Source organism: Antechinus flavipes, chromosome 1 (assembly GCF_016432865.1).
Source record: "Antechinus flavipes isolate AdamAnt ecotype Samford, QLD, Australia chromosome 1, AdamAnt_v2, whole genome shotgun sequence".
NCBI classification, from domain to species: domain Eukaryota; kingdom Metazoa; phylum Chordata; class Mammalia; order Dasyuromorphia; family Dasyuridae; genus Antechinus; species Antechinus flavipes.
This window is the reverse complement of record NC_067398.1, coordinates 471,508,927-471,536,404: the sequence shown is the minus strand read 5'-3', so window position 1 is coordinate 471,536,404 and position 27,478 is coordinate 471,508,927. Positions and strand designations below refer to the sequence as shown.

Sequence of the window (27,478 nt, the reverse complement as noted above, 5' to 3'; positions counted from 1 at the left end):
AAAACACGTTTCCTAAAATATTAAAATATCTTCCACAACAAATAACTTACAATACAGAAAAACATGCTATATTCAGAATACCATTAGTCATCCCACAAATTACAAAGCTTGGAATTTTGTGAATACTAATAATGATAATTTTTTTAGAGGCAATCTCTTGTGCTGACTTAAAAACTAGTCAAAGAGTAAGTAGTAGTTGAAAATACAAAAAAAAAAAAAAAAGCAAATGGTCACTTTTACCCCTTAAGAGAAGTGACACAATGAACAGAGTTCTAGGACTGGAATTGGAAAGACTCATCTTCTTGAGTTCAAATTCAGTCTCAGACACTTACTATTTGGTAAGGCCTAGTCAAGTTTGCCTCAGTTATCTCACCTAAAAAAAGTGAGTTGAGGAAAGAAATAGCAAACCATTCCAGTATCCTTGACAAGAAAAACCCAAAATGAGATCCATAAAAAGTCAGACACAGCAAACATACTTTAACATAAAAAGAACTATAAAAAGTAAAAGAGAATTGAATATTGTCATCTAATAGTGAAACAAAATTGCTTTTTTCACCTCTTAAACAGATAGAATAACTATGAATAAAATTCATGTGCTTACTTATATAAAATACAAAAATATTAAAGAAAAGTTAATATGATTAAATGAAAAAAACAGCTTGAAAAATATTTATGGCGAACATAACAAATACAAATATCCAAAAAACTATTAAAATTTATAAGGCTAACTCTCAGTCCATAATGTATAAATGATCACAGGAAATGAATTTATAATTTTCAAAAGAAGGATACCCAATTGCTCAAAATCATTTGAAAAGTTTTAATCTCAGTAATAATTGCAGAGGTACAAATAAGTACAAATCAAAAAAAAATCTTAATCTAAATAGGTTTGCAGAGACAGGTAGACTCATTGCCTGCTGGTAGGATTACAGACAGATTCTTTGAAGAAAAATCTTTGTTCTACAGGATGAAAAAAATAAAAAATTGCACTTCTTCAACCCAGTAGTTCCTTGGATGGAAATATATATTTAAAATATTATCAAAAAGAATAAAGAAAAATAGTGATTGCTCAAAGATTTTCTTAGAGCTATTATTTGCAGTTCCTTGAGGGAAAAGGCTATCTAACTTTTGTCTTTCTTAGGCCTACAGAGATTTGGGAAAGGGATTGAATCTGTGATTTCTTTGAGTTTGGAAATTTCTGCTACTAGTGCAGATTATTAAATTCTCTACAATTTTAGAATACAGTTACCTGAGACACCAAGAGTTTAGCTGGTTTATCTGGGATGGTTCAGTTCAATATGTGTCAGAAGTGGGACTTGAACCTAGTTCTGGTTGCTAGGAACACTCTTTATCCATTATATCAAACTGCTTCAAATATTTTAGTGAGTTAATAAATGTTTGTTGAATGACTAAATGTCTCCTATGCCTCAAAAGACTATTTTTATGTGCTTCTGAAATCAAGAAAATTAATCACCTGTTGACCACTATTTATTAATGATCTCTTCCAAACTTTCCAAGTTGAACACTCTGACAACAGACATGTAAGTTCATCACAAAGCCCACACTTGAAGACTTTCCAACTGAGTAAACTCTTCCTGAATTCATGACCTTTTGTGGTAGAATCATATCTATGCCATGATAAGTCATACTTGTCAGATTCCAGGGCAAGTATAGTAATCTTTGTAGTAATTATTATTTTTTGTTTAGATATTTTTCAATTTTAATCAACTTTTTGCGACCCAATTTGGAGTTTTCTTAACAAAGCTAATGAGTAGTTTGCCATTTCCCTCTCCAACTCAATTTACAGATAAGGAACTGAGATAAATAGGGTTAAATAATTTACTCATGGCCACAGTCAATAAGGCTAGATTGAACTTATATGTCTTCCTCACTTTAGGTCTTAGCCATTTACCTACCAGTCATAGTAATAAAGGGCACTCTAATAAAAACCTAAATGAAGGTCTTATGGTCTATGAAATATTTTCATTACAATGTCCTGAAGAAATAAGTACTATTATTATCCCCATTATTTTACAGAAGATGAACCTGAAGTCCAGAGAATTTAAGGACAGAATCATAGGATCTCAGAGACTATTGAGTCTACCCTGCACTTAAGCAGTCGTTTTCTTTATATACCTCATACCCAAATGGTCATCCAGCCTTTCTTTAAAAATCTTCAGGGAGAGAGAATTATCCAACACCCACAGCAGACTTGCTACTTTTGTGAAATTCTTATTGTTAGAAAGATTTTTTTCCTTCCATAAAGTGTCTTAATTTGTCTCAGAAAGTTGCTCATAGATCAAGTAGTATAATCCTCTTCTATGTAACAATCCTTCAAACACCTGAAGGTGTCTATGAAATCTCAAGTCATCAATTTTCCAAGCTAAACATCCACAGTTTCTTGAATTCATTTTCATTTGGCATTAATTAGAGATACCCTTATCATCATATTTACTCACCAGTTTGTCCATAGTCTTCATAAAATGTGTTTTCTATTTTTCTCCTTTTTTTAGAAATTTAATATTTTACCCCAGTTACATGCAAGCAAATTTTTTGCAGTTGTTTTTAAAATGGCTGAGTTCTGGGTTTTCTCTCTTATCCCCACCCACAATTGAGACACCACATGTGAAGTTCTGCAAAACATTTCCATAAAAGTCAAGTTGTGAATGAAAACAGATCTCCCCCCTGATGCAAAAAAAACAACAACAACAAAAAAAAAACCCTCAAGAAAAATTAAGTTAAAAATAAAGAGACAGAGAAAGAAAGAAAGAAAGCTTCAAATTGTATTCAAATACAATCAATTCCTTCTCTGGTTATAGATATAATTTTTCACCATATTATTTACCAAAAATTCCTAACATACTTAATATTTAATGCAATATACTGAAACTCTATGCTTAGAAAATTCTTAGGAAAAATTGTGATGCTCACTATACCCTGAAGTGCCCTACAAAAGCAATACATTTTTCTGTGCTGATTTGGTACCCAATAAATGCAATGTAACAATAACAGATTCTGCTTTCAATGTGTTTATATTTTTCTTCTATCACTTAGCCCATTTCTTCACACTGTATAGTTGACATATATATGTTATTCCTTACTTTATCTCTGACATCTACTTATGCACAAAAACCTAAGAGAGGACATGAGAAACAAATTCCAAGTGTGTTTATGTCTATAATATGTCTTCTCTTCTTTTGTTTTCTTTTGTTTTGTTTTGTTTTTTTTTTTTTGAGATAACTAAGGTTAAGTGACTTGCTCAGAGTCACACAGCTAGTAAATGTTATGTATGTGAGACCTAATTTGAACTCAGGTCCTCTTGACTTCAAGGCCCATACTCTATTCACTGCATCATCTAGAGTTAGAACCAAGTGTGATTGTGAATGCATGTAATGCCTGTTACTGAGGAGCTCCCAGGAGCAGGGGAGTAAGGAGAGTCAAACCAGCATGAGTTGAAGAAATAGCACAGATGGAAAATGGGAAATAAGAGGGAGAGAAGAGAAAGAGAGATAGAGTAATAGAAATACAGAAAGACAGAGAGAGACAGAGAGGAAGAGATGGAGAGAGACAGATAGAAACAGAAACACATACACACAGACAGACAATAAGAGAGAGAGATGGAGAGAGACAAAGAGACATAAAGAGACACAGACAGAAACAGAGAAAGACAGAGAGAGGGAGAGAGGGACAAAGACACAGAGACTCAAAGAGAAGCACAGAGAAACACAGAAAGAACAGATATATATGGAGAAAGACTAAGTGAGTGAGAGAGCGGGAGAGTGAGAGAGTAAAGAGAGAGGCAGGCAGTGGAATTTGTATCTCTTGAAATATTTATCAATAGTCTTCTGTGGCTAAGTTGGAAATTCAGTTCACAGTTTTATAAGAGAAAAACATCATGTACTTTATTAATTTTTTTAACCATATAAGATATGTTATTATTTCAGAACATGTACCTGAGCCATGACCTTGAAAGTATTTTATAGCCATATGTAGTCAATTACCTGTGCCCACAAGTATTCATGAATTCTAGCACTTACACAATTGCTGGGGAGAGAAATATCATCTATAATTTTCAAAATGATTGTTCTGCAAGCAAAAATGAAATTCTATTAAGAGCACAGTTCTTTTCATAACTGTACTTTTTACCCTAGAGATACAAAAACCTAGAAATAGAGTGAAAAGAATAATGATCCAGTTTGGCTAGGAACATGAGCTAATGACCTAAACCTGAATAGTTTGTCTATCTCTCATTTATTAATTTGGTTCCTGTGATTGTGATTCTGAGTGGACTCGACTCTCACATGCACAACACTAAATAAATGGTGCTGCTGAAGATGTGCTGATTTGTTACTGAGGAGGGAAGGGGAAAGCCCCAGTCTATTTTATAGGGATTTAGCACATGAACTTGTTTCATGGGACACAAAACATTCAGCATGGCCTTTGAATAGGCACTCCAAGTAATTATGTGTTTGTCATATCCATTTCCTTTTCTATTTTATGTACCAAACTGAAAATCAGTGTGACCAAGAATAATTCTTTTCACCCTTGGGGCTGGGGGAATGAGGGGCAAGTGATTTCCTATCTTAAAGATTTAGGTACTGTTTTTCTTCCTATAGTCTGTTTTTGTTGTTATTGTTTTTTTATGGGTGTTGGTACTTAAAATGTCATTCTAAGGATTCGCTTTTCTTTCATTCTCTTCTTATGACGAATGTAAACTGAGTTTTCATGTGAATTTTCACATAAACTCAATTGAAAAATGAATTATTTTATTAGTTGTATGAATTGTTTAAGCGCAAATTTCTTGTCTGAATTGTCTATACTTTTTAAAAAAATCTAAATAGATCATGATTAGTTAAAACTCATATTGTGTTGTTAAGATTCTTTTCCATTATGAGCAGAACCAGGAGATCATTATACACTTCGACAACGATATTGTATGAGAACATATTTTGATGGAAGTGGATTTCTTTGACAAAGAGACCTGAGTTTCAATTGATAAATGACGGACAAAAGCAGCTACACCCAAAGAAAGAACACTGGGAAACGAATGTGAACTATCTGCATTTTTGTTTTTCTTCCCGGGTTATTTATACCTTCTGAATCCAATTCTCCCAATGCAACAAGAGAACTGTTCGGTTCTGCAAACATATATTGTATCTAGGATATACTGCAACATATCCAACATATAAAGGACTGCTTGCCATCTAGGGGAGGGGGTGGAGGGAGGGAGGGAAAAAAAATCGGAACAGAAACGAGTGTCAATATAAAGTAATTATTAAATAAAAATTAAATTAAAAAAAGATTCTTTTCCATTAATATCTCCATATATATGATATCTAATAAATTTACCTCAGACATTAACTATATGACCACCAACAAGACACTTAACCTTTAACTGACCCAGTTTCTTTATTCTAAAAAAAAGTAATAATAATGGCACCTACTTCTCAGGGTTGTTCTGAGGATAAAATATAATAATATTTGTAAAGTTGCAAACCTAAAAGTGTTATATAAATTCTATTATTATCATTATAAACTTATACTATATTTTGTTTATAAACTTTTCAGGCAAATCTATTTTACAAAGTTAAAAGTAAGCCATGTAAACAAATAAAATCGCAAATATACTTTATTCTAGCCAATGGTATTCTATCATATATTATATCTCCTATATTAAAGTACTATCTTGTGGTAAGGAGAATGCCAGATTTGTAAACAGAATTGTTGTGGATTCACAGTCTCTTTCTGTTGTGTGACAATGGATAAACAGAACCTCTCTGAGATTTAATTTTTCTCACTTGTTAAATAGGATCATAATACTTGTAACATCTATCCCAGGGCTGTGATGAGGGAATAATGAAATGAATGGTATAAGTAAACTTCCATAGAACCTTAAATTGCTGTAGATAAATTTAGTTACTTTTTTCAAAGAATACTTCATGCCTACTTGTACTTAAGTTTTATTCTGATGTCTTATTCTGATGTTTTAGTTTTATGTCTTATCCAGTCAATTAACATTCATTAAAAGTATTCTGTGTGCCTGCCAGACTGTTCAAAGTTTTGGGAAGACAAAGAAAGACAAAAGACAGCCTCTGTTCCCGAGAAGTTTGATGTCTAATGGTAGAGAAAACTAGCAAATGGCCAAGTACAAACAGGCTAAATACAGGATAAATTGGGAATAATCATAATGTAATTAACCCTAGATTTTCAGGGACTATATCAGAGAAGTATTAGTTCTGTAAGGTCCTATGAAACAGAGATTTTGAATCTAAATCAAATTGGTAACATAATGGCTATCTAACATCTAAAGATATAACTACATAAATTCAAAGGGGCCTGGCAACGAAAGAATGGTCACTGGATAATGTTTTATCTTTATTGTTTGTTTTTTTATCAAAGTAATTCATAACTGCAACCTGATAAAGAAGTATAGATACTCCATACTTAAGGAATCATAAGTATTTTAAATAGTTCAAACCTTTTAAAAAATTTTTGCTTAATGATAATAAGTAGTACTTCAAGATTTGCCAAGTGCTTTTACATCTCCATTTTACAAATAAGGAAACTGAGCAAGAAAGAGATTAAATGACTTGTCCAAAGTCATATAGCTAAGAAGGTTTCAAATTCAGGTGTTCTTGACTCCAAATCCAGCCCTCCATCTACTACAATATCAACTAAAAAGTGATACCCTGTACTACAGGTTAAAATGATTGCTTGAAGAAAGTCACTATTTTCTATGCCCAAAATTTTTTCCCCCACATCACTCTCTTTTAGTTTCCTTCCACCTTCTATAAGAAGTTTTTCCTTATTCCTCTGAATTCTCATATGTCTCCTCAATTGATTATCTCTGATTGTACTCTGCATCAGAATTTTCTATTGGTGGGGAGGAGGAAGGAAAGTTTAGGTAAAATTGAAAGAGTTGTATGCTGACTATACTTACCTTCTCTGACCTTGGTGCCCCCTAGGACTATAGCAGATATACCAACTGAGGATGATAATAACCAGATACATATGTTGATCATCTTTGCCTTCAAGGGAGTGCGGAAGTCTAAAGCCTTGACAGGGTGACATACTGCAATGTAACGGTCGACACTCATCATGGTCAATGTGAATATGCTGGTAAACATATTGTAATAATCGATAGAAATCACTATTTTGCAGAGTACATCTCCAAAGGGCCAAGAATTCATCAGATATTCAGTACTTTGGAAAGGCATAGTGGTAGTAACCAATGCATCTGCCATAGCCAAATTAAATATGTAAATGTTGGTTGCTGTCTTCATCTTTGTATATCTGCAATACAAAAGAAAATTCCATTTTTCAATCTCCATGTATCTGATATATATTTATGGATGTCTGACATATATACATATACACACACATTTATGTATTAAATCATAGAACCATGGAATTTTAGATCTAGAAGGATCTAACGTCTTAGACTAACCCTTAGAAATGTTGAAGCTAAAAATTCTGGAATAGATTTAATATGGTTCTTTATTCTGAAGTTGAGCTGTCCCTGAGTCACTGAATATTTTAATTTCCTCCTCTTTAACATGAAGATAAGTATAACTACATATATTATGTATATATATGGTATATATATATATTATATATGTGTGTATAAAGATAGATATAGATACAGATACATAAAATCAAATATTCTTCCAAATAAATTTTGGAATGCATATTTTATAAAAATAGTAATATATCTTTTTTGACTGTTTCATAAATTCTTCCTTCCAAAGCTTCAAGCTACTGAAGAGTATCATTTAATGATAAAACAAGTAAACCAGGATTAATAATGTTAGAGGCTGTTAAGTCTTAGAGCATGACTCAAAAACAAATTATGATATTGAAAGTGACAGAAAGGTGACACATACCTTACATAAAGGTAGGCAAACTGTACATGAGAAATGGAGGAAATATTATTTAAGTTAAGAAGAACCCAAGAGACTATCTAATCCAATTATTTCTTTTTATAAGTAAGAAAAATGAACTTAAATGACTTGTCCTGAGTCATTCATGAGATCCTACTCTGTGTGAGAGACCATACTAGGATCTATCACTAATTAGTGATAGAGACAGAACTGTATTCTAGATTTCCTTCTCTGGTCAAATTTGGAGTAAGAAAGATTTGATTTTAAATCCCAGATCAGATACTAGAATGTGGTCCTGGATAAGTCATTTAGCCACTACATCCCTCAATTTCCTTATCTGTAAAATATGGATAAGCATAGCACCTATCTCCCTGGATTGTTGGGAGGATGAAATGAAATATTTGTAAAATGTTTTGCAAATCTTATAGTATTATATAAATGCTAGTTGTTATTATCATTATTATTACCACATTAAGCCTTTGGTTTTTATCTTATGAAACAGTGGTGATATGGGAATAATGTCATATATTGATAAGATACTTGTTTCATTAAGATTCATACTTTAAAATATAAGTGGTCACATAGAGGAATGTAACAAGTAGAAGGTACCTGGTAAAGGGGAAAAACCTCTCTTAAAACTTCTAATAAATTCTTTTTTAAGATCCTAGGATGACGCCTCAATGATTCTGTTGAAAAGAATAAAATGTAGCACACAGAGAATAAAGGGAGGCAGTGTGGGACAAGAGAAAGAGCATAGACCATGGAGCCAAAGAACTGGCTTTATATCCCACTGTGCAATTTGAGAAAAGTTTCTTAACTTCCCTTGAGGTTTCTGTTTTCTCATCTTTAAAATGCATAAGTTAGGTTAAATGACCTTAAGGTTCCTTCTGGATATAGATTTAAGGACCTGAGGAGAAACAGAGGAAATATAAAGCAATGATTCATGAATATTATTAGGACACTATATCTTCATATCTCTTCCTACTTCCTCTCTCTCTCTTCCTACTTCCTTTTTCTCTCTTCTCTCTCTCTCTCTCTCTCTTCTCTCTCTCTCTCTCTCTCCTCTCTCTCTCTCTCTCTCTCTCTCTCTCTCTCTCCCTCCCTCCCTCCCTCCCTCCCTCTCTCTCTCTCTCTCTCTCTCTCTCTCTCTCTCTCTTCTCTCTCTCTCTCTCTCTCCCTCCCTCCATCTCTTTTTTACTCTGTCTCTCTATATATCTTTCTTGTCTGTCTCTCTTTTTCTCACTGTCTTTGTCTCTCTCTGTCTCTGAATTTGTGTGTATATGACTATTTAAAATGGATGGTCAGTATATTCAACTTCCTCAATCTCTATTTCTCCCATCCTCTCAATTCTACAGTGTATCTCTCTTTAATTCAGCAACTGAGGACATATAATAAATGACTATTGTAATAAACATTCTGTCAAAATTTGGATTGGTTGCCTTATAAAAAGCACCTAAATAGTTAGTTTTGTACAATATATTCCAAAAAGTCAAGTTTAAGCTTAAGATTACACTAAGACTTTTTGCAATACCCTGTGATTCTTCCCAATCTGGGATGAGAGGAAGCTAGAAAAGTCAAGGTAAGGACTGGAAGATAGAATTTTCTACTACAGTGACCTCTTTGAAATTTCTCTGTAGAGGAATGAAGACAGTGAGCAGCAGGAGATGCTATAAAAGGAACCGCAGAATGAATATGCTTTCCAAGGCAGCTGGAGCCTTCCCCTGGATCAACACTGGGCTTATTAACAATATCCAGCAGGGAGTGACTAAATTATGTCAATTCAGAGAAACCACTGAAACAATGACAAATTTATTTCATTATTCATGTCTCTCTTCAGTTTTATTGCTACAAACAATGACTGGTAAGATTCATTGTTAAATATATTTATGTTATTTCAAATAGTGCTTAATGGTTATTTGGGTTTTTAAAGAATGATTTTCTAGGTAGAGTTTTCTTTGCCTTCTGTGTTGCTATTTTTTGCTATAGTGTTAGGAGAAGAAAAGGGAAGGAAGAACTTGAAAATAATTGATTTTACTAAATTCAGCTGTCTAGATGTTCACCAACATAGCTTGCAAATCAAGATTTCCCAGGTATTCAGAGCTTTTATGAATTTTATTTATAATGTGGTTTTAAACTTTCTATATTGTCAAAGAAAGTAATCTACATGAAACCAAAACTTCCACCCACTCTCACCTTAAGTAGGCCAGTCACTCAGCCTAGGAGCCTTTAGGTTTGTTCTTCCCCAACCCCACCCTCTTAGTGGCAAGAAAAAGATTAGAGAATGGGGAACTAGCCAGAAAATTCTGGAGAAGTCCTTCCAAATGTTGAAGTCAGGTTATTATTTTTCTCATATTAATAATCAATTTTGAATTAGGATCAAGGTTTTTCCCCTTTTCTATATCTTCATTCAGAAATCAGCCCCTATAGATTATTCAGGGCCTGTGAAATACAAGACTAATAATGAGAGAAAACTCAAATCTGTTCAAAGTTAACAAAATTTTAATTTTGGTGACTTGATAGATTTTGGTCCATTGTATTTTTTTCTGACAGATCTGGGGAAAAGTAGATTCTCCCTTTTGTCTAGATAACCTTATGTGGAGTAATATGGGTATAGATAAGTCTCTTTATTACAATATGCCCATCTCTCATTATAATATCCATTCTCTCATTATTTGTTAACTAATTAGAGGTAATGGCCATACTCAGAAAGGCCAGTTCTTCCAAGCATTGAGTGGGTTCCAGGAGGGATCTTAAGCATTTTTGATTATGTGCTTACATGTTAATAAAATGATTAACTACACGGAATTAAATTACACACAATTCAACTTTATCTCTCAAAAAATTTTGTTATACAAGCATGCTTAGAGAGAATAAAATCCACCTATCTCTCCTCATCCAAAATGTCTTCCACAGTGACAATTGATGGGCATCATTATTATTTGCAAAGAACTTTGAAAGGTGTTGAGGGTAAATAAGATGTAATACCTTTTCTGAATGGACCTACAAGATCAAAGGGGGGCATATGTAAAATTAAATGGAGTGAATATAGACAGTGAATAAGAGAAGTACAAATTACCAGAAAAGTTAAAAGAAGAAAATAGTCAATCTCACTTTTAGGTATCTATTTCAACTTGATTAGGATTTTTTTCCTTTGAGATAGAAGATATCCTGAAATACAATGTCCTTCCTTTAAGATAAGGAAACAGGCTCAGAAGTGAATAACACTTGTGCAAGGTCACACAGCTGGTAACTAACGGAACTTGATTGCAGATCTTAACTCTAAGCCCAATATTTTATCTATATAGTTAGTTATGCTTTATTAACATTTCTTCAAAAATGAGCATCATTGTGGTCAAGGATATGTCATAGAATGAAAAATATGATTCCTATAATTAAAACAAAGCTAGAAAGACAAAATATGGGAGTGTAGCATATGAAAAATATAAGGAAATAAGATGAAAACAGAGCAAAATAAGGAACACGGGTATGAAAATTAGATCCAGTCATTAAGTTCTTTAAACATAAAAATCAATGGATAAAATAGGAAATAAAATGGACTTTTTCCCATTACTAGCATTATACTTGAATATATGGCACACCAAAAATTCTGGTTAAAAACTTTAGAAATAGACAATAAAAACTAGAAGAATAACAACCATGTTCTATGCCAAATAAAAGAAATTATAATTTGTATCTATAAAGAATAGCTATGAATGAAGTGCCACATACTAATTTGATAGAGAAGAGTAAAGATTTATGAAATTGCACGAAGGACTGAGAGGCTGCTTAGGACAGTGAATGGTGAATGGCATGACTATTTGGAAGATCTGAGTTCTCATCTTGCTTCTGACACATGCTTTCGGTGCCACCCAGAGTAAATCACCTAATCTGTCAGGAATCCCAAACAACCCTAAAAATATAAGTTTCTAAGCAGATACTATGTAACATGCTTTTGATGGCTAGGTAGCATAGTGGATAGAGCTCTGGGTCAGTCAAGAAGACCTGAGTCTAAATATGGCTTCAAACATTCACTAGCTGTGTATGCTTGGGTAAGTCACAACCCTGTTTGACTTCATTTCCTCATTTGTAAAATGAGGTGGAGGGGGAAATGATAAAGCACTCTAGTATCTTTGACCAAAAAACCCCTCAAAATCATGTCTAGACGAAAGAGACACAACTAAAAAGGACCAAATGACAACAATCAACTGATATATTTGGTAGAGTTTCTTCACTGGAAGTTCACTATACCAATGAAATCATAGATATGGTAAAAAAAAATACCAAAATCCTTGTATAGTTATATAGCAGAATAAGATATTCTATCAGATGGAATATGATGAAAACAACTATGAAATTCCTGTTGTACTTGAAATACAAAGACAAATATTTTGTGCATCAATTAAATTCAATTATAGAAAAAAAAAACTTAATTCCAAGAGTGCCAAGCACTCCCTAAAGGCTTACAAGAACTATTTTCATGAAGTCTTCTATTAAAACACCAGGAGACCAAAAAGCATTTACAGTCATGAATGGTAAACCTGCGCTCCTCCTCCAGTGTGGAAAAGAAACAACTATCAAACCTAAGTATGATAGGCCATCCATTTAATTTTATTACATGGTCTAGACAATATTTTTTTTTTTCATTAACTTTTTGTTTTCTACAATAAAGGATAATTTCTCCAGTAAGGATAATTATACTGACATCTGATTAATTACTATATATAATTCAATAAGAAGACTATGTAGCATTATGAGATTTAAAGAAAACGATTATGGGATTCAAGGAAGCTAGGTGGCTTAATATAGAGAGTGCCAGGCTGCAGTCAGGATAAAAGGATAACACTTGTAAAGCACTTTGCAAACCATACAATACTATTTAAATGTTAGCTATTCTTTCAAATTTTTGCCTTTTTTGAGGAGATAAACATTTGGAGAATAATCTATCACATAGGACTTTAAAAGACTAAAGATTTCTTGTGTATGTATTAAGTGACACTCAGCCCCTCTCCTGCCTTCCTTTTCTTAAGGGTATTTCCTTGTCTAGTACATCATGTATGAAGGTAACATAGTCCAGATGTGAGAATTCCATCTTCATCATTTGTTGGAATCTTTACAAAGTGTTAAGTCATTAGAATTGATAGAGACAATAATTATCTAATTTAGCATGGTTCATTATAATTGATCTGATCCTGCAAGGAGATGTTATGGGCCAGAACTTGAAACAAAATACTAAGTGGAATCGAAGAAACAATGTTTAAATCTAGTTTAGAATTGATTTAATCCTACAACAAATAATGGTTTCCTAATGATATAATGATTGGTGTATATTCAGTGTACAGCATATAAGCAAGAAGCTCTCAGGGCCAAAGGGCACTCTAGGAGATTGAGAAGCTAATCTGCAGTTGGGCTGAACCAAGATTCAGAGAGAGTGGAGGCTGAAGCTGGAAGAGTTCTTGGAACCAAGGAAGGAGATAGCCCTCTGAGAAAGCTACCCAGGCCCAAGGAAAGAGACAAGACTTGGAAGGAGAAAATAAACGTTTGGATTTTATCAGCTGGCTGTATTTGAAGTGATTATTACTTGGAACTGAAACTAAGGCTACCTCCAGAAAACCTCCCCAAGAAACCTGCTCTTCCAGAGAACCATCACATATTATATAAAAAAGAAGAGAACACCACAATCATTGGTAAAAATAAATTTTTAAAAAATGCTTGAAGATGCATTCGATTTTATATTGTATCTATATTATTTTAGTATCACCTATGAATATTCCTAAGACAATGTGGCTTAGCTGGTTTGTTAAATTTTCATCAGTCTTATTTTCTTCTCATTTATTTCATGAGATTAATTTCATTTCTCTCTCCCCTCAAAAAAAAAAATCATCCTCTAGTGGGCAGCCTTCTGGCAATAAGCATCTCTATACTTAACTAAGTAAACCCTCAGTTTTCTGTTGTAGTATAAGTTTCTTAGATGGTGTAGTATAGACTTTCCAGCTAAAAAGTCTCTCCTAGATTTCCCCTTCTACCTCTATAACTTTCTCCTAAGTTATCTCCACAATAAGATGAGACTTTGGAGTCTTTTGTGAAGGCATCATGTTGGTAATAATTCCATGCTAATTTGACAAAGTCATTCAACCCTGAACCCAGCCACCTTATCGAATCTCAGAGGCACGAGGAAGAATGTCATTTTCCTTCCTTTTTCTATTATTATATATTTACAATCTAGGAGAAAAGAATTGAGAAATACTGTTTGAGAATGGATAATACTTTTACCTCCAAATTTATCTCATATAAAAGCTATATAAGGCATATAATTGACACTATTTTTCCTAGTTTATTAGGACTTTTGCCTTTTCAGAAATTTTATTTGCTCTTCATAGTCACTGCCCTTCCTTTACCCCCCACTTTTTACAGGGAATAAAGTAGTATTAATACTATATATGGAGTCCTAACTCCTTATATTCAAAGATGGCAAAGATAAAGGGACAAGCTACCATAAGAGAATAGAAAGCCAGGAAGGTATAGTGGAGAGTCAGTGAACCTGAAGTCAGCAGAGCTGTAGATTTAAATTCTGCCTCTACCATTCATTAGCTCCAAACCCTGGACAAATCATTTAACACCTGGAACTCCTAGTTTTATAATCTGTAAAAATGAAAATAATACTTCTAGTGTGCATCTCCCAGAATTTATTTGGTAGATATTCAGAAAGATAAAGCATTCACTTATGCAGTTCCTGTGTGTCAGACACTGGGGATACACCTGTTATTATTTTAAGTACAGAGTCTATATTCTGTCACAGCCTATATAGGAACAAACAAGAATCTGTGGTAACCCAAATGCCATAAAATGAAAATTGTCTATGACAGTAGTAGCCAGTGTGAATTGCTGTGGGAGATGTCAAAAAATACAAGAGGACATGCCTTCAAGGAGATAAGAATTTAATTGAATATCCATGAAATACTTGCCTAGTAAATTTCTAAAAGTTAATAAATATCTCTTATTTATTAGATTTTTATGCTTTAGGACTGTATAGTACTACTTTTCTGGGGAAAATCTATAAGTAGTTTACTCACCCTGATTGCCTTTCTCTATTTTATTCAAACCAAACATGCTTTTCATTCCACAGATGGGACTTTTTAGTAGTTTATTTTTATTTCAAGTAAATTGGTGGGCATCCCAGAGAGAACGTTTGGCTCACGTAAAAAAGGCTGGAGGTGGGATCAATATTAAGTTGCTTCATTTGCTCATTGCATACACCCCAGTATATATGACTGAAAAAACCACAATCTGTGACCTAAACCCTCCATTACACTATGGAATTGTCATAGGATGTGGCATATGGGAATGCTGGAGAAGGAAGCTGAGAGCCATTAAAACAGAAAGAGAAGATGAACCATTCTACTTGTGGATTTCAGTTAAAAGCAAGGCAGTAATTGGTTTTTACACCTCAGCTCTGAGTCAGACAGTAGAAGACATTTATTCCCTGCTTTCTTTGATCCAAGAATAGGAGATTATTTCTCAGGGCATTTGGCTAAAGGTCATTCAAACACATAGCAATCTAAAACCAAAAGTAGATAGCTCTTTGCAGAAAAAAAAAAATTAACAAGTTGGCCTCTCTGAGAAGAAAATTGTACTGCTTTATGCAAATGATGAAGGGAGCTAAATTATTTGTGGAGATGCCAAGAATAAAGATCTTCAGACAAGGCTTTGATGAAAATGAGGCTCTCCCCAGTTGAGAAACAGGCATAGGAACAAGGAAGGCTGGAAAACAGAAGCAATCCTTAAAATGACAATATATATTGGTCTCCCAACTATTTCCTTCTTTGCTCAATGTTCTTGCTGAGTGTCAGGCAACAGGCAAGTACTACAGCTGACTTTAACATTCAGAGGATTATTGCCTATCTGATTCTAAATGCAAATTATAATACCATAATGAAGAACTATTTTTAAAGCACACACCACCACAACAGTTATACATGTGTACTTTGACTCCATAATATCTTTGAGCATCAATTGAAGAAACTAAGGGTGTTTAGAGGAGAAAAACAGGAAAAACAAGATAGTTGTGTTCAATGCATGTTTGAAGAACTGCCACAAGAAAGAGGAATTATACTTGCCCTGCTTCGCAATCTAATAAAGCCTGACTTATACATGGTCAGTGGAAATTGTAGAGAGATAAATTTTAGTGCAACTTAAGGAAAAATGTCTAATAATTAAAGGTAGCATGGAACAGTAAAAGAAGCATTAACTTGAAATTACAGAACTGTAATTCAAATTGAAGTTTTGATATTTACTCCATATGTTAATGGTGTCATATTGATTTTTTTTGAGGATGAGGATGAGGATGAGAGTGAGAATGAGGATGATTACTTTAGTCAAGTAATTCAATTTCAGTTTCTTCATCTGTAAAAAAAGGGTTGGATTTAATAACCTTTAAGGGCACTTCTACTTCTTAATCTATAATCCTGTGGAGAATGAAATGGATTTCTATGAGAGATAATAAAGTTCTTCATGCTAAACATTTTTTTAGGAAAGATGCTATAGACCAAATTCTTGCTCAGGTTTAAAGAAATGATCTTTGAAGTCCCTCCTAAATCTAAGATTCTGTGATTTGTTTTTACCAAACCACAATATTTCCCTATGTATTAATCATTTCATAAATGTGAGCTTGTTCTAGATGGTCAAGTGAAGACCATTCAATTGTATCTTGAAGAACTGAATGATTAGGAAAAAGTAGGAATTCTAGGTAACAAGAGCCACTCAAAGACTTAAAGTTATCAATGATCTTAGGGCAGATGAAAAATCATGGAACATGGGAATTGTGAAGGAAAATAGTAGAAGGTAAAATGGTGATGTACTAGAGATAGTTTGTATTGAGTGGAGAGAACTAATAGTTATATTTCCAACATGAGTATTTTCATCTTGGAAATCAGCAAATATTATAAATTAGGTCTAGATTTGGCTATGTTGTTGGAGAAGGTTAAATTAAGAAAGTGATAGAATGTATTGACAATGTAGTTTAATCTTAAATGTCTGTCAAGGAAGGCCCAGAAAGCTTAATATATTTGACCACAGTCAAAGGTGGCAGGATCAGGATTCCAATTCAGGTTTTCTGATTCTAAGGCCAAAGCTTTTCTTCTTTTCTTTTTTTCATTTCACCATGTTTCTACCTATTTTAGGAGACCAGTAGAAAGATACCTCTGGGTTAGAAAAGGTATCTAAAATGATACTTTTTCTTTAGGGTTCCCCAAAAACCAACTGATTTTAGGAAATTTTGATAATCCAAAAGACAACATCATATACAAAGTAGCATTAATTGATCAATCAATTAATAAATCACTAAGCAGTATCCTGAGTTTTGAAAGGTTAGTATAATTATCTAAGTAATTAATTATTTGAAAAGAATGACAAGCATTAGCGAGAATATAACCTATATTTTTCAGAAATGGGACAGACAAACCAAGTTAGAGAAAATGTGGGGCACTGATCTATAAGCCCACATAATTATTCTTTTCCCTAGTCCTGTCTTTTAAATGTGTAATATGTATGGGTTTTATGCTCAAAAATATCTAAAATAATAAGAATTAATGGATGCTCCATCTGAGTTGTCAGAGTAATTTGAAAACATAATCAGAATCCAATTCACTAAATTCTTTAAACACCTTCAAAGAATTTCAGTGAAATTTGCTAAATGTCCATTTAAATGCACTGTCACTGCAATTTGTTTCTTTATTAAGGGAAAGTAATCTGGCATTTAAAAAAAATCTTGATTTGGCTTCAACAAAATCCAGTAAATGAAAATAGATAATGCATATGAGCAAATGTTTATGTGCAACTAAGTTAATCAAGGAGCATAAATTACGTCCAATTAGTTCCAATTACCTTACTTTTATTGCTCATTTATTGCAAAATGTCCAAGTTCATAAACCCTTTTTTTTCTTGCCTTTATTAACTTCACGTGTGCAAAAATAAAGGATAAAGGGACCAGGTTACAATTAGGAAGATGTTGGAACATTTACCCTGCATATTAAGGCAGACAGGTATTACAGTTGCCAAAATTATGAGTTCTAATATCTTTGCTGTGGCAAGTAAGAGAATAACTACATCTATATAATCCTATACAAGAGAGACAGAGAGAAAGGGGTAAAGAGAAGACAGAAAAACAAAGAGAGGGAGATAAGGAGATAGGGGGAGAGAGGAAGTAAAAGAGAGAGAGATGGGAAAAGAGAAAGGAAAAACAGAGGCCGAGACAGAGAAACTGGCAAAGATAGACACAAAGACAGAGATAGAGAAAGACAGAGAAACAGAGAGATACAGAAAGAGAAAGAGACATAGAGACAAAGAGGAGACAGAAACAAAGAGGAGGAGACAGAAAGACAGCAACAGACAAGCAGATAGGAAAAGAAAAAGAAAGAGAAATATATTAGGAATGTTCACTCTAGTTGCTCTTAGTATTATTTATGAATCTGTCTTTAGCTCAACTACAATGCAATTCATGGTTCTACTACATACACAATTGTTTTTATAATAGCTAAGAGCCAGTTGCAAATTGAAAGTTGAAAATAATTTTTTTCATCTATAAAATGTTGAACATCTGGATAGGTTTGAATGTACAAGTACATTTTTGAAAATTTTCAGTTTTCATAAAGATGGTATTACATTATTCCATCACAGATACATTTCTAGTGCATCCTTACATTCAAACAACCTTTCTTCTTCATAGTTTCTCCCCTGTAAGAATTCTGAATTGAGTGCAAGGTTACATTAGATAGTTATAAAAATTTCTTCTAAATATAATAGTTTATTATTCTAAATCTGACATAGATCTGAGTTTCCTTTAGGATCCGATTAAAAAAACATTTAGAATTTCTATAATATAAAACAATCCTGAATTTCTATAATATTTAAGCTATTTTTATTATTACTTCTATTTATATAAATATATTATGTCAAAGTTATTCCTTATCATTTATCTGATTCTTTTCTTGCCTAGCTTATAAAAAATCTTGCACCCCAAACAAAAATCACTATCTCCTTGAGGAATAAGTATCTATTATTGTGAAGCAAACTTTTGGTGATGATATATTTAGACCTGTAAATGGGAAGTCATGGAAAGTGAGAAGTGCTGGGGTGGGGGACAGAATAAGCACTTATATAATGACTAATACATGTAAAGTAATGTCAAGCAATTGTATTTTGTTTACGATGAACAGAGACAAAGCCAGTTTAATTGGATCAAAGTGTGTAATAGAACTGAAACTCAGGGGGATATGAGGCAGGATATATAGATCTGGGAATCCTCTGACTAAAAAAATATATATATATATGAGAGATGATAAAGTGTCTATACATACACAGTTGTTGTTCAGTTGTTATAGTCATGTCTGACTCCCCATGACCCCATTGGGGTTTTCTTGGCAAAATTACTGAAATGATTTGCCATGTCCTTTTCCAGCTCATTTTATAGATGGGGAAACTGAGACAAATAGTGACTTGCCTAGAGTCACACAACTATCAAGTATCTGAGGCTAGATTTGAATTCAGGTTTTTCTGATTCTAGTGCTAGTGCTCTATGCACTGTATCACTTAATTGCCCATATTACCATATACACATACCTTTTTATAAACATTTATATGAGCATACATGCCTATATAATCCAAGTATTTATGTATGTACACACATGCACACACACACGCACACACACACACACAAACACACACAAACACAGGACTAAGATTTCATTGATGTAGAAAATGCCTCATAAAGAAATATATTTTACCAATGCAGATTGGCAGTATATAGGGTCACATAATCATTTTTTGTCAGAAGCAGGATTTGAACCCAGATTTTCCTGACTCTCAAAACAGGTTGCTAGCAATCATGTCATATGGCCTCTCATATTACATTTTGGCCCATTTTTTTTACTATACTGCAATGAATTTTTGACAGCCAAATTTTTATGGAATATTTAGTTTTAGATTTGAGGTTAGTGGGGTATTTTTTGTTTTGTTTTGTTTTGTTTGTTTTTGTCGAAGGCAGGGTGGGGTCTTCACAAAGACAATTTTTCTCTAGGAAAACATCCAATGTTTAACAAATTCAAAATCACTGTTCCCATACATAAAATTCAGTGACTGTTGCTGTATATAGACATCTGTATGTGTGTGTGTAAGTCTGTATATACATATACATATATACAAACATAAAATGATGCATATATATATATAATATATATGCATATATGTGTGATAAAAAATAATGTAGTAAGTGTTCTACTTCTTTTGTCTGAAAAGATGTAAAGCAATTGATCTTATAATACCTATTATTTTTGCTCCCTTTCAACTCTTTAGTGTATTTTTTTCTAAGCTAAATATTAGCTTTGCACAAAGATTATATTTTTTAATCCCTTGATTGTCACTCAGATCCATTTTTGGCCTTGCCATATACTCTTGAGCTATGAAGCTCAGATTTTAATTTTTAATTCAAGAATGTATTCAAAGAACACAATCTCTATTATTAGATTTAATCCCCAAAGGAACTTTTGAAAAATTCTTCTTTTGAGCTAATTTTGATTTAAGGTTAAATATATCTGATCAGTTCTTTGGCTAGCTCCTTGCATGTAGCTGGACAAATTTGCCCTCACTTACCATCTCAGTATCAGCCTGGCTTCCTGCCAGAGCATCGGTCCCTGATGTGAAATCTTGTATATTTTAATTTTTGATTGCCTTGGATTTTTAATGCATATTTGCCATTCAATTTTAAGTGACTCATGAACAATTTTTGCATAGTGCTTTTTGCTTCCTTTTGATATTTGAAATGATATCTCAAAAGATAAGCAGCTTGGATGCTTATCCACTAAGGTTATCTTTTTCATTGTTCCTTGGGTTTTTTCATACACTTTGATTTCAATAAATCACTTAGTAAATACAACAATAATGTTGTCTATTTCTTAATAAGAACATTCATATTTTATGAAGTAGAAATATATATATATATATGTGTATATATTGATTTACCATTAATAACTTTCATTTGTGTCATAAAAGAAATTTCATTTAAAATTACAAATTGCATTCTTAGCTCCCTTCAGTCATATAATCTTTTTCATGGAGATTAACAGTAAATTAATAAAGACTGAGATACATTTTGTTCTTTGATTAGGTTCCTTCTTGTTTTATCCCTTTCCTTCATGCTAGTTGAACTCCAGCAACATGAAACAAATTACAAGAAACAAATGTACTGAGGTAGTTTAACAAATCCCAGTAGTGAGTGAAATAAGTTTTAAAAGATGCACATCAGAGATTAATCAACAGACTGTGCTTTTAAAAAATGTGATTTCATGCATATTTGGAAAAATACAACTTAATATCAGGGAATAAGAATAAAGTTTACTGATTACATAGCTTAGTTATTATGGTTTCTGTTCTTCTTAAGAACAGGAAAAATAAAGATCCTGTGTTTAACCCAGGATAAGAGAAATCAGTATATTACCATTTTTCATTTCTTCCTTAAATTTTATCATTTGTTTTGACACATATTTAGTCCCAGAGATGTGCGACTAATTTATCAATATTCTATATCAGGACACAAGTGAAGCCTTTTTGAAAGTGGGCAAAGCCTTATTAAATGATCTCAGCAGTCAGAATGCCAGCATATCCATGTCACCCAGGGACATTTATAAACCTTAAATGAGGCCTCTCAAAATATAACAGAAGACTGATGATTTTGATTTTTTTATGGCTGAAAACATCAAAGTAATATTGTCAAATCTCAGAAATCCATTATTCCCTCCATCAAAATATATAATTAGGAAAGTCAAAAGGTTTATTAACTAAAGCTGTTAATATTGGAACATAATAATTCTTGTTTTTCTTCTGTAATTTATAGAGTGGAATTCAAGTTATTAGAAAGGATTATATATATATATATATATATATATATATATATATATCATTAGACTTTAATAGAATATTGGACTTTAACTTTACTATCGAAAACACTAATCTGATGACTCATAAAAAGCCTTGAATTGTGTGTGTGTTTGCCAGAGGAAAATGTATTTCCACAAAATCTTTACATAAGGGAATAAACAAAAGTCCCAGATGTATGACACCTAGAAGGACCTATCTCCTCCTCGTCCCTCCCTTCCCTCCCCACCCCCAAGAGGCAGAATCTTGTACTGTTCTTCTCTGATCACATTAAGAGTTTTCTTTCTCCGGGGGGCGCTCCAGATCGCCTAGCCTAAGGAGACCCATCCACCCTTTTGCCAGTTTTCTGGTTTCTCTAAAAAGCAGACAGGATGTCCACTTCCTTTCTCTCTCTCCTGTCTCTCATTCTTCTTACCTGATGATCACAAACATGACCAATGAATTTCCCACCAAACCCACTATAAACACAACGGAGTAGACCGCTGTGATGATGATGGGAATGGCTGGGGAGATGTGTGTGTGGTTCATCTGCTGGTCCTCATAGCTGTCACTCTCATTGCTATCCTGTTCGGCCCATCCTGGAAACCAGTTGCTGCTATTAGGCAGCAGGCAGGAACTTGGGGGGCAGGTCGGTCCCAAATCCCCGCGAAAGATCTGCACGGGGGATTCCATTGAGAGGCAAGCTGTAGCAGAATGAAGAGAATAAGGAGGCCGGAAGTCAGGAGAAGCTACGAAGCCTGAAGAAGGGAGAAAAGAAAGTGTCTAAAGATGCTAGGGCAAATTCGAATTAAACTTTTCCTTACGCAAATCTCAAGTTTCATGAAGCATAAAGGAACAGGGCACCATAGATCTGGAGCGAAAAAAATCTTAGTAATATAGCCCAAACCCTTTCTTTCAGAATTGCACAGATGATCAGTTGAGGGCCGGGGAAGGCAAATGATTGCCCAAGGGCACGCAAGTATTGTTAGTCGCAGTGCCAAAATGAAAACTGATTCCAAATCCACAACTCTTTTATGCGTAGCACAGAGCTACCTGGGAGGGGAGAGTCTTTTTACTTGGATCTAAGTCCACACGCTCCACCCCACTCCCTGGGAGAAACATCAGCTCGCCACCCCCCTGAAAATGTCTAGACAGAGCCTTAGATCTAAATAAGGAAGACTAGAGTACAGATCTAGTATGCAAGTCTTTGTATACACACAACACACACACACACACACACACACTCACTCACAAATTGTGTTCTCCTTAGCCTTGGCAGACTGTGGATGAATTAAGTGATATGCCATGAAGCCACAGGGGAGTTCACCCTTCTTCCCGTGTTACGTTACAAACGCGCCCTGTCCCTGAATTATATCCACACCGATGTAACCTCTAGAAGACTGCCGAGGAAGGATAAACTCAACATCTCCAAGAACAATGAAGTGTAAAAAATCCCCTAATCCCACAAAGCTCACCTCTTTCCCCTTACAGGACCGTCAGTTCCTGTATAGTGCCTCTTCAAAGTCCGGGTGAGCTGAACTCCTTTAAGTCCTCCAGATACTCCGTAGCCGGACAGTCTCAGAGCTGGATATGCTGGCACGTCTGCGCCATGAGGTGAACCAAGAGTGCAGCAAAGCAATGATTTTTTTGTTATTGTTGTGATTATTGTTGTGAATTAGCAGCTACAGCTAGAGCTGCAGCAACCACTGCCGGCTCTCTCTTTTCTCCCCTGTAGTTCTTCTGGCTCAGGCTCCTGTTGACACCACCAGTTCTCTGCCAGTCTCTCCAGCCAGCAGCGCTCAGGACTAATGGGCTCACACTCTCCTTTAGCTCTGTCTCCGCAGCAGCTCGCAGGCTGTCAGGCTCACATGACTTCTAACTCAACTCCAAGACACTGAAGAGGAAGGTAGACAAGAGGAGAAAGGGCGACTCTGCAGTAAACTGTACGGTTTTGTTGTTGCTGCTATTGTGGTTTGTTTGTTTTGTTTTGTTTTTGCTTTTTACACACTTGGCAAAGTTCCTGCCCTCATCACCAAGTCTTCAAGACACAGCCAGTTAACAATCTCTAACTGAGGTTGTCAACACAGCATCATTCAGTCAGTGTTCTCTGCTTGAGAAATACAGACGTTCCTGGTCCAATCCAGACATACCTCCTTAATTTCATAAAAATCACCCCCAAAGTGTGCACTTCTTTGTAAGGTGAATGTGCTTCAACATAGTTTCCTCTCTTTCGTTCTCATAACCCAGAATTTAGGGATTGCTATGTCTGTTTCCCTTAATTTGGAAATGATTAGAAGGTAGGTTCTTTCAGTATTTATATAAGCAAGGAGGTTGTTGTTGAGGAACAATATTAGGAAATACTGTGAATGGTATATTTTGAACTACATAGTGGAAAGAAACATGAATGCAGACTGAGAAGCTTTGAGTTCAAATTCTAGCTTTGCTGTTTACTACCTAATGACACTGCAGAAGGCATTCTGTCAGTCTAGGTTTCATGTGTAAAATGGAGGTGTGAGCTTGAATAATCTTTGAGGTACCTTGCAGCTCTAAATCTGTGATCTTGTAACTGTGTAAGAACAACTTGTAGAAAATAATTTCTTTGGGTCAGAAGAAAAGCTAGAGATGACACTTCTTTTTAAGATAGCTTAGGAAAAGAGGTGAGAATATTCAGTTATAATAAGAATAGATTACAAAATCTGATTTGACTTAAATAACATACTTTTATTTATTCAATATCTTTAAATTCCCTCATCCTGACTGTAATAATAGTTTTATTAGCTCCACACACATCCTTCCTCTCTGTTACTGGTATTGTGAAACTTGATTAAGTCTTTTAGCTATGCAAATAGTCATAAAGATAAACTATTTCCTTTAGTTTTATATAGATATAAATATACATATATCTACTATATATACCAACATTATATCTATACATTTTGTACATATACTTATATATCTAATGAGTATAAATTTATGGAGAGAGTATAAATTTATAAAGTGCATGGTTATAAATGCCTATATACATATGCATATATACATACAAATATACAAACATCTGTCTGCCTATACTCTTTGCCAAATGAGTGGTTAGAATAAAATGAAACCTTAAATGGGAGGAACATTTTAAAGGCCTTCAGGTGGACCTTGTTGCTAAGGGAAACTAGAGTATCTCTCTGTACACACTCAGACCAGATGCTTCTGTGGAGTCTGGCTCTCAATCATATAAAATTTAATCTCAGGATTGGATAAAGCTTATAAAGACAAATACCCTTTTAAAATATTATATTTTGCATAAGTATTTAGATCATGTATACACACACATATATTATGTGTGTGCATATATTTATACATATATATACATACACAATTCTATTCATCCACATTTACATATATGTACCTACATATATATGTGTATATATGTATGTGTATACTTTTCCTCCTGGGTGACATTCTAACAATAAAACTAATTCAAGACTGTATTCATTAAATGATATAGTTAAAAAAAGAATAGTAGATTAGAAATCCATCTGAGTTCAAATACTGATTCTGCTACTATTATCTGACCTTTGGAAAATAATTTTGCTCTTTGGTTCTTTACTTTCTTCACTTTTAAATTGAAGGAATTGGACTAGATGGTGTTTAAGTTTCCTTTTACCTCCAAGGCAATGATAAAGTGCTTTGAAAAAAGCCAAAAACAAGATGCACATATAAGATAACCTTCACTTAATTCTTTAATAAAGATTTATTAAGCATCTATCATTGGTAAAACTATACAGAAAAATGTCACATTCTAAGTCCTCAGGTTACTTATTTTCACTTTAATTTTTATTAATTAGTAGATTTGAGTCAAATAATTATGATTTGTGTTAAATTCACAAAGTTGGTTTGGGGTCATTGACTTCTTTCACATGGAAATAAACTTCTTACAAAATTTTGGACATGGCTATATATTATGTTAGGGGAAGGAAAGGTATTGAAATGTTGAAGTGGATAGAATATGAAGCCTGGAGTCAGAAAGACCTGAGTTCAAATGTGGCCATAGACACTTACTAGTTGTGTGGTGCTGGACAAGTCATTTAATTCTGTTTGCTCATTTCCTCACCATTCATCACAAATATGTAAAGGAAAGAAGGACAAAATACCCACTTGATTTAAGTAGAAAGGAACCCTACCCTTGAAGAACTACACCTACTAAGGTAAGCTTTATTGCCCTAATGTTAAGACCACAGTTTCATTGTCACAAGCATTGGTAGTGGAAACATTGTTCCCAAGGACTTAGCAACATCTCTAGTGCTATTTTCTTAGTCTACCATGTGTTTGGTAATACTATCCCTATTTCCTAATAAGTTTTCCTGCTTCAATGAATGAATCTCTGAGCAATATTAGAACAGAAATGATTCCCTTTTTGTTTTTCTTATTGTTGTTCAATCACTTCAGTCTTATATGATGCCACTTTAGGGTTTTCTTGGCAAAAACTAGAACATATAACCCATTTATGGATAACAGGACAATGAGACTTTGGAATCAACCTGCTATCTTCCTCTGAACATTTGTGCTTATTTGATTATTTTAAAAATGTGTTTCAGTGCCTTGCCTCATCTTGTTAGTGTAAATAAACAAGGTTGTTTCATAGCAATAATAAACACCAGCTCAAACTCTATTCTGATTCCAAATTCAAAATTTTTTCCATTGAGGGAAAAAATGCAATTACTGAATATAATAGATGAGCTATGCCTACAATATGTGAAATTTTTAAAGTTAAGGAAACAATGTTATATATAATTTCTAAAAATAACATAACTTAAAAAATAATATGACCCACTCAATATCAGCTAACATTTGTGACTATCAGACAACCTGCCTGTGTATCCCATCAGGATCTCCAGGAAGTAGCTGCTAATCTTTGCTCTTCCCCTGTATTGTTCCCAGATGTGTCATCGTTCATCCATCTAAGGATCTGTACATTTCCTTCTAATCATTTTATTTTGTTTGTTGTCCTTTTCTCCACCAACTTAGTAACTCTCCTGACTGTGTTTCTCATTTACTTCTTTTCAGGTAATTAATTTTAAGCTTTTCCTAAGCACAGATAAAAGGTAATAGAAGCAGATCCTTTATTCATATGTAACATAGACATTGATGATAAATTCTATTTGGTCTCTTAGATCCAGGCCTTCCAAAAGGTAAATTGAAGTCCATTTCATGCTAACAGGCATTGTAAAGGTACCAGCCTTAAAAATGGGAAGAATTCAGTTCACATTCCACATCAAATTTCATCTGTGTGACCTCAAGTAAGTCACATGATTAATAATAATAATAATAACTAGAAATTGTATAGAACTTTAATTTTACAAGATACTTTATAATTATTATCTCACAACTTTTATCTTTATAATAATCCTGAGAGGTAGGTGATATTGTTATCTTCATCTCATATATGAGGAAACAGGTAGACAGAGGAATGACTAGTCCAGGTTCAACTAGGTTAGCACATGTCTGAGACTGGACCTAAATTGAAATCTTCCTGATTTACAGTCCAGTCTCTAGGTACTTCACCTCCTAGTTATTTTAACATCTATGTCCTTCAGTTTTCTTATTCATAAAATGAAGGACTTGGAATCCTTTGCCTAAAATCTCTTCTGGATTTATATCTATGATTCTATAATTCCCAAATGCTAGTTGTGCTATTCCCTGGGTCA

At 33.8% G+C, this 27,478-nt stretch overlaps 1 protein-coding gene across 1 annotated transcript in view; it reads right to left on the bottom strand.

Annotated features, from left to right (window-relative positions):
• OPRK1 (opioid receptor kappa 1) overlaps positions 1-23,679 on the bottom strand; it is a 29,189-nt gene extending 5,510 nt beyond the window's left edge. Inside the window, exons 1-3 of the mRNA XM_051970201.1 lie at positions 23,258-23,679; positions 22,219-22,540; positions 6,941-7,293 (exon numbers count right to left, since the gene is read on the bottom strand). Of these exons, the coding sequence (XP_051826161.1) occupies positions 6,941-7,293; positions 22,219-22,475 (610 nt within the window). The 5' untranslated portion in view covers positions 22,476-22,540; positions 23,258-23,679. The remainder of the gene's footprint in view (positions 1-6,940; positions 7,294-22,218; positions 22,541-23,257) is intronic.
• Between the last annotated feature and the right edge of the window lie 3,799 nt (positions 23,680-27,478).